The sequence below is a fragment of the Poromitra crassiceps genome (assembly GCF_964638095.1).
Source record: "Poromitra crassiceps genome assembly, chromosome: 14".
Taxonomy (NCBI): Eukaryota; Metazoa; Chordata; class Actinopteri; order Beryciformes; family Melamphaidae; genus Poromitra; species Poromitra crassiceps.
The window spans coordinates 5845175-5853540 of record NC_139633.1 but is presented as its reverse complement, the minus strand read 5'-3'; the positions used below and the strand labels follow the sequence as shown (position 1 = coordinate 5853540).

General features: G+C 41.5%; 1 protein-coding gene across 1 annotated transcript; it reads left to right on the top strand.

Annotated features, from left to right (window-relative positions):
- The first annotated feature begins 4602 nt into the window (after positions 1-4602).
- Positions 4603-8366, top strand: LOC310788789 (uncharacterized protein). The gene is made up of 7 exons (XM_083650363.1): positions 4603-4643; positions 4752-4822; positions 4942-5071; positions 5218-5375; positions 5767-5912; positions 7377-7512; positions 8162-8366. Coding segments are annotated over exons 1-7 (648 nt in total). The 5' UTR covers positions 4603-4638; the 3' UTR covers positions 8164-8366.

Below are 8366 nucleotides of genomic sequence, written 5' to 3'. Positions count from 1 at the left end.
TGCTGCGTTAAATATTATGGATCCCACTGGAGTTTTTGGTGGCAGAACATCAGTGTTGCCAGATACAGCTGATGGTTTCCCGCCGACAGCAAGGTGTTCAAAAACCGCCAGAAATAGCATTCTCACTTCGTTCAGACAGGCTCGCTAGTTGCTATTATTGTAGCGTTATAATTACATGCTTGCTAGATTTTAAACTGCTGTGAATGTGAGATTTGTTTGGGGAGCATATGAGAGACAGGCGACTGCACAGAGAGACGCAGAGAGAGAGAGAGAGAGGCAGACGCTAAAGTTCCAGTGTGTTCGGGGCTTGCTTCTGTGTGTGTGTGTGTGTGTGTGTGTGTGTGTGTGTGTGTGTGTGTGTGTGTGTGTGTGTGTGTGTGTGTGTGTGTGTGTGTGTGTGTGTGTGTGTGTGTGTGTGAGAGAGAGAGAGAGAGAGAGAGAGTGTGTGTGAGTGAGTGTGTGAGAGAGAGAGAGAGAGAGAGAGAGAGAGAGAGAGAGAGAGAGCTCAGTAACTTAGAACTATGTGCAGTCTGATGGTCTTTCTAGGCCTACGTTAGGCTACATGGATCAGTCAAACTTCAATTTCTAATAAAATCCGCCGAACTCATGGAAAACAAACCAGCCAAACCAGCCCAAATTATGTCCCATTCCCCTCTCACAATGCAATCTAAACTCGCCCAATTGTGCGGAAAACTCGCTCATCTGGCAACATTGGGTGCGCTTCTCAGAACAGTCTGGATGGGCACTTGCCAGGCCAATGCTGACGCTTGAATGCTGCGTAGGGCATGTTCTGCCCAAAACTCCAGTGGGATCCATAATAGTATCATTCTTCTTCTTCTTTTGAGTTTAATGGCAGTTGGCAAACAGATTTTAGTGCATTACCGCCACCTTCTGAATTTTAGTAGCTTCACAATGCAAATTATTGATAGTATGAAAGTCTACTTTGAAGTTCTTGTTGTAACTTGCTGCTTCACCAGTAGGCTACAGCTTTGTGCGACCCGGGTCCTTCTGCTTTCTTTTTTTTCTTTGTTTGCGGCCACTGTTTCTTCATTTGATTGAAACCAGGGATTTTATTTATTATTATTTATTTATTTATTGGTAATGCATTAAGAAACTACTACTTTCTCATTCCCCTCACTTGAGCTGGCAGCCTGCCCCCCCCCCCATCAAAATACCCTACTTATTTAAAAAAAAAAAAAAAAAAAAAAACGCTATCAACAAATGATCCCTATCTATAGGCTATTGCTTCTCTCTTCATCAAATCAATTATTTTCTAACATAGAAAAATCGATCTACCATTGAGGAAGTAACTAAAGTGGTAGCCTACTATTGTCGGCATTTAAACTGTTGGCCTGATATTTGTGAATTCTTAGTTCTCTTGCAAGATTGCCTGATATTAAAAGGCTAGTGTTTTCTTGTAGTTCTTTTGGTTTTAACTACTGAACTAGAGTGGTCATCTTTGTTTTAACAGGCTATGTGTAATCCCCCGCAGCTGGGAATCGAAACTACAACCTCTAGCATTCGGAGGCAGATGCTCTAGTCTAGCCAATAAGAGGCTAAAATGATTGATTGATTGATTGCTTATTGATTGGTTGTTGATCATTATTTTTCACTCACAGACTGAAACTTAGGTCTCAGGGAGTGAGGTTTTCTCACTGCACACCACTACTGTTCTCTGGCTACAGTCACACTTGCAAATAAACTTCCTGCTGATAACAACAGACGATTTCATATCTATAGGCTAAACCATTTGACCAATTTTTTTTTTCAATTCTGAATTAAACGTATCTCTCTCAGTGATTCTCAATGTCGTTCATATCAAGGGCCACTAATTTAGTCTAAATTAGGGCCACAGACCCCCATTTGATGAGATTGTGTCACTCAGACCCAAACCTACAGTAAGAATATTTTTATTGATAGGATATTTTGTCCAGAAATCCCTGACTGTCATTCTTCTATTCTCTAATCGTGTTAACTTCTTGTAAATGAAATAAGGGTGAAGTTGCAAGTTAAAGGGAGGTAGGCTATGTCCAGTGACGCAGGGTAGTCATGAGGGGCCCCAGTGCAAGCAATTTTGATACAGACACGCAAGCAACACACATGCGCACACGCACGCACGCACGCGCACGCACACACACACACACACACACACACACACACACACACACACACACACACACACACACACATCAGGCATAGGCTATATATTTTACAAACACGTGTTGGATTTTACAGTTGAATGAGTTAGGCTATTGTATTGGGCAAATAGAGGTCATTGACCAAGCTATCAGAACCATGGACAGCGCTCTGACACCTGGTAACAGTCAAAGCAAGCGGCACCTGAGAGCGGAGCTGTCTCTTTTATTGTGGTTCTAAAGATGACTGCTGACTTTAACATGTTTAATGTTGATGAATGTTGATTTTGTGTTTAATAAGCATATTATTATGTTATAGTTTGCTACTGACTATTTTACAAAAAAGAAAACTATGCCAGAGATGGTTTTGCATTTCGAGGGCATATATTGCAAACGGCACCATTTTAAATCGAATGTGTGTTCTTATTTGAACACAGGCGTATTTCAGGGGTGGCAATTTGAGTCATTTGCAAGGGCCCGTTCTCTGCCCGGTACGTTGTTGGAGAGCCTGCTCTCTCCAGGGGCCGCAGTGCAACCGCACAGCCTGCACTGTCTATATCTACGGCCCTGGCTAGTCTCTTCTATACCCTTTAACTTCTTTATCCCATCCTTCCTGCCATTGCTTCATCATTTCAGATTAACATTTTTGCTTCTGCTTTGCTATTGGTTATGATGATGATGATGATGATGATTATTATTATTATGCCCCCACTTTCTTTGTAGCTGTACTTTCTCATTTCCCTGAACCCCAGTGTGGTAACAGGTGTGAATTTAGCTTGAAGTGTGATATTCATCAGCAAGCTTTTTTTTTTTAAGAGAGGAAGTCAGTGTGTCACAATATGTTTCCAGCATGTCACAATCTTGACTAAGTCAAAACCACCACCTGTTAGTGCAGCCAGTCACCAGGCTGCTTTTATACAATCATAAAAGTGCAATATGGGCAGTTTAAAATAAACATCACCGTTTCTCAGCCTTTTCAATAGATTCACGTCAAACCATCTTAATTTGTCTATAATATTCCTCCTCGCCAACATTCACATGGAGTTATAGCAGCTAGTGACTACGTGACTCTTAACGTCCGCTCTGATAGCATCTTCGTTCTCAGATTAGGCTTTTTCCTACGGAAGCAGACAGCTATGATGCAGTCGCCTCACCAGAGATGGGGAAGTAACTAAGTACAAATACTTTGTTACTGTACTTAAGTAGGATTTTCAGGTATCTGTAGCTACTGAGTTTTCTTTTTTTACAACTTTTTATTTTTAGTCCCTACATTTTAACACAAACATTTCGACTCCTTACTCTTTCAAAACAGGCTAGTTACTTTAGTTTTAAGTAGGCTACAACAGACAAAAAGTATGTAACGTTGTTTTTTCTGTGGACAGTTCATCTCTGTTTCTCAGCCTAGAAGAAACAAATGATTTTGGTCAAAACAGCCCTTAACTTAGGTTAAAACCTTTGATTCAGGCTTTAGCACACTCTGAATTACCACAATTTCTCACTTTAATTTCCAATAGCTCACTCAATTTCTAATGAGTTCACTTCAAACCATGTCTAATGGAGCATACCGAATTTACAGCAAATCTACACATCTACACCAAATGTCACAGTCGACAGTTTTTCAAAAAGCTCTGAAATCAAGTCTTTGTTTTTCAAGATTAAGAACGATAATCCATTTTGCTTTCAGGTGTTTAGTAGTGACGTGCACTTCTGTATACAAACAGGACAACACATCCTAGAACTGGATCAGTTTCAGTGTGGTGTCGAAAGGTTAGAGAAGCTAGCTTGTGACCCGAAAGGTCATCGGTTCAATCCCCGGGACCGGCAGGATAACTCTGGGTTGGAAAATTGAAAATGCAGCGTTTGCCCCTCCCTCTGTACCACCACTGAGGTGCCCTTGAGCAAGGCCTTAACCCCAACCGCTCCTGTGGAGCTGATCAGTGGCCAGCTGATCAGACTTTGTACAATAGACCAATTTCACAGGGGCCATTTTGTGCCGAAAAGGCAGGGTAAACACAGGTGCAAGCAACACACTAATGAGAGTTTCCAAATTCCAATCATTGGAAGTTGGAAACCATCATTAGTGTTTCGCTTGCACCTGTGTTTACCCTGCCTTTTCAGCACAAAATGGCCTCCGTGAAAAGGGTCTATTAAGCTTTGCAGGGGAGGATAATATAGTATAACGTGTACATCCTTATTACACTGAGGCCTGTATGAGGGGATTTTAACACAAGAACATGTTTCATTTGACTTTTAACTAAGGGAAGTGGTGAGGCAGTGGATGTGTGGAAGGTGTGAAAGTTGATGAGGGGGCTGCATAGGGGTTTTCACTTGATCAAGATAGTTTTCCTCTCTATAGGAAAAAGGCTGATCTCAGATGATGCTATCATAGCTGCTGACGGTAAGAGCTACGTCAGCTGGTGAATATAAAACTGCAAACTCCATTCACTCTGGTGCTTAGGTTTACTCGTTGTCACTGAACAGGAGACAACATTTGAACATCACCATGGGGTTGGTAAAAATTGAATCGCAAAATTAGCCTTTTTTCCTGATGTCGCCATGTTGACTGATATAGAAAAGTACCATAGCAATAATATCTGCTAATTCGTTGGGTTTCAGGCTTCTTCACAAAGGGACGTCTTTCATTCTGCTGCTCATCTTGGGAAACATGTTGTCTGTGACACCTTCTGGTAAGTATAATGGGACAGGTTAAAACCGCTTTTAACATAGTTTCACAAAGTTGAATCCTTCTAATTATGTATTACCTTTTTGATTATTATTATGATGATGATGTGTTTGTGTCATGCAGGGCTTGAAAAGGAGCTTTACTGTACCAACGACTATGTTGATACAATGTTTTGCCACTTCGAGCCAACGTCTGAGCATCCAGACTGTACTGAATACAGTTTGAATCTCACAGGGATTATCCCAGAAAAACCGTAAGTCATCAATTGTTATTTTTATCTCTTACTTTGTGTCACACTACAGAGACAGTAAATTGTTTAGGTGCTACAGTTTTGTCTAATGTTGAAAACAAAACTCATCTTTTCATGATTGACCGCTGTCTGTTATTTGTATTCCACAGGAAGGCACATTGCCGTTTCAACTTCAGGCAGGGCTTCCATGGAGCATGTAGTTGCTTCATCAACAACATGATACTTGTTTTAGGGGAGACTCACACTGCAACACTTCTGAAAGGGGCGCAGGTGCTGGAGTCCAAAATCATCAGCATCACAGACAGCAGTGAGTTTCTTTTTTCCAACCTAAGAATATGTGTCATTACTGTGATCTTAAGATAGATCACTCATGATAAAAAAAAAAAAGTTAATTCTCTTCCAAAGCAAGAAACCAGATAATTATAACTAAAGTGACATGCTGTAGATGCTCGGCTCGAGAGGGAGGGATGAGAGAAGGATTTTGCAGGACAAGTTACAAGTTAAACATTTGGTGTTTCATAGCAGTTTCATAACTGCATGTAAAAGCACAATAAGCAGTCTTCATTTCTGTTTCAACCGAGCAGCTTCAGAAAGTGTCTCTTCTCAACATAATAGATTAGAGACTTTCATCTCTGGTTTCTACTTTTGAGAGTTGTATGCTGATGTTTTTTTATGTTCTTGTTGCTGTTTGTTCACAGTTAAGCCCAGAGTCCCAACAATCACCAACGTGTACGAGACAGAAAACGGGAGATTTAATATCACATGGAAGACAAACATGGAGAAAACCATGATCGACGATGACTTGACTTCTACTCTGACTTATGGAGAAAATGATGGAATAACGGTAGGGGCAATGTCATCTATACCACGTTCACACCAGGGTCAGGCCAGGATACGTTCACACCAGGGTCAGGCCAGGATACGTTCACACCAGGGTCAGGCCAGGATACTTGGCCCATATGTCCCCCCCCCCTACCATGTTCTCTCCAAATGTACTTAGCCCATTCCCCCTGCTGTCCAGGTCGTTGCTCCACCCCCCTCTGCCAATCTGGGGAGAGTTGTAGACTAGCACACGCTTCCTCGGATACATGTGCAGTCGCCAGCTGCTTCTTTTCACCTGACAGCGAGGTATTTCACCGGCAGGACATATAGCATGTGGGAGGATCACGCTATTCCCCATAGTACCACTCTCCCCCGAACGGCCGGAGGTAACACGGGGGGCTTGAACCTGCGAGCCTCGTGTTGGTAGGCACTGGGCAAGGAAGCTACCGCTGCACTAACCCGAACACCCATATTTGGCCCGTGTTTAATAGCAACCCGGGTACTGCCATTCACACTGAAATCACCCCTTGTCCGACCCTGGTCCTCCAAGCCGAGTCGGGCAACACGGGTTAACCCTTTCATACCCAAAGTCAACCCTTGGTGTAAAAGGGATATTTGTAACGCTGACCTCCATCGGTCATGGAGATGTAGACAAATAGCCACCAGATGGCAGTGTGAACTACTAATTTATATGCCGATCACCACTTACACACTACTATGGACTACGGCACCATGTTGTGGCTGTAGTCTGTCTATGTATTGTGTAAAATAAATACAGTGGATTCAGTTTATAGTGATCACGGTTAGTGATCAACCGCTTATATTGATCAAACAGCTTGGTCCCGAATCATTCCTATACACACATGCTGTTGAGTGATCAATACTCCGCTTACAGTGATCATTTTGGGCCTTGTCCCACCTGAGAACAATGGAAAACATCTTTAACACTACAGTCATTTTTTTTAACATAATATAATTGAGTGAGCAAAAATTAGCCAACGAGATACAGCAGCGATACTCGGTGCATGTCTGTCTGTATATGGAGAGATCGCGCCATCTCTGTCTTGAAACAGCTGGAGGTCTAATTTACTGTATGGATTTTTAAAGTCAATAACATGCCTTTAATTTATATGTACTCTATTCATGCAATACATGTACAAATGTCAATTAGATGGTTTGCATGAGAAATAAAGAAAAAGAAAAGAAGATCGGTTAAATGATCATCCGCTTATAGTGATCAATTTGACCCGTGCCAAGGTGATCACTATAAGAGTGCAATGTAAATGCAACTAGATGCTATTTGAATGTTTAGACATACATGTTGTTCCAACCTCGGTTATGCAGTTAATTTGTCTTTTGTTTGGTTCTGTGCTCTGTTAACTTAAACAAAGAAAGAAAAAGTTCCAAGGAGAGTTTTTGGCCCTCACAGAGAAAAAGGTGAAGAACTTTGTCTCATCCTCTTGTCATTCTTGTCTCTCCACACCAGGTATTCAAAGTCGGGAAAGCGACATACTTTGAAACTGAACGCTTGGTGGCGCGGACGGAATATGTAGTCCGCGTCAAAACCTCCATATCGTTTAGTCAGCACTTCAGTGACAGTAGTAGGAAGGAGTTCAGCACCTGTAAGTATTATTTATCTCTAATCTATTTGACAGTTATTTCACACAGAACAAATACAATTCACAATTGGTTTGGCCATCTAAATTTGGGGTATTCACATACACACATCCTACATCCTTGAACAGTTTGAATTGAAGAAACGTTGTGGGACTTTATAAACTTTGTCACATCTTAAATCAAAAATGGAGATAAGGATCCCTGTCTGCCTCCAGAAGATTTGATCCAATAGCCTACTTCTAAAATGTTCGCAGTCACTGAAGATTGATGCAAAGTCACCAAGCCCACGTACATCTTTTGTTGAAGTTTATTATTAAATTATGACCCTAAGATTGCTTTTGATTAAGAGACTGTCTCTGTGTGCCGACTTACTTTTTTGGTTCTAAAATGCATATTACCATTGTGGTCTAGGCTAGGCCAGAAGTTCTCTCTGTTGGAAATGTGGTTGAAACAAGTGGCAAAAGTAATAGGCTAGCTAGGCTACTGATGGAGAAGCTGCTTTATGATATGAATCAAAAGTCAGAGATTTGGAAAACATCTCACTCATTAAGATAAAATGGTTTAATATTGCAACCCGATTGAACAAATTTATTTTATTTTATGCATCTATTTTTTGCATGTTCTAAGATTGCTGTCCATCTGTCTTCCTTTTAGGAGCGGGACATGCTGGACAGGACACCAATACTCCCGAATTGTCTCCTCGGGGGGTGGGGGGATGGAGGGGGTGGATGTCAGCCATGATAGCTTCGCAAAACATAATCTATGTTCTCATCGATAAATTCCTCTGTATCGTTTTTCCTTTCCCCTGTTTGTGATGTGAGATGATGACTCAATGTATTGTGCTGTGATTGCTTTGTAA

Excerpts from the sequence above, each read along its gene's own strand:
- LOC310788789 (XM_083650363.1), top strand. Across the intron at positions 5,072-5,217 it reads GGGATTATCCCAGAAAAACC|GAAGGCACATTGCCGTTTCA; the intron begins GTAAGTCATCAA and ends TGTATTCCACAG. Across the intron at positions 5,913-7,376 it reads GAGAAAATGATGGAATAACG|GTATTCAAAGTCGGGAAAGC; the intron begins GTAGGGGCAATG and ends TCTCCACACCAG.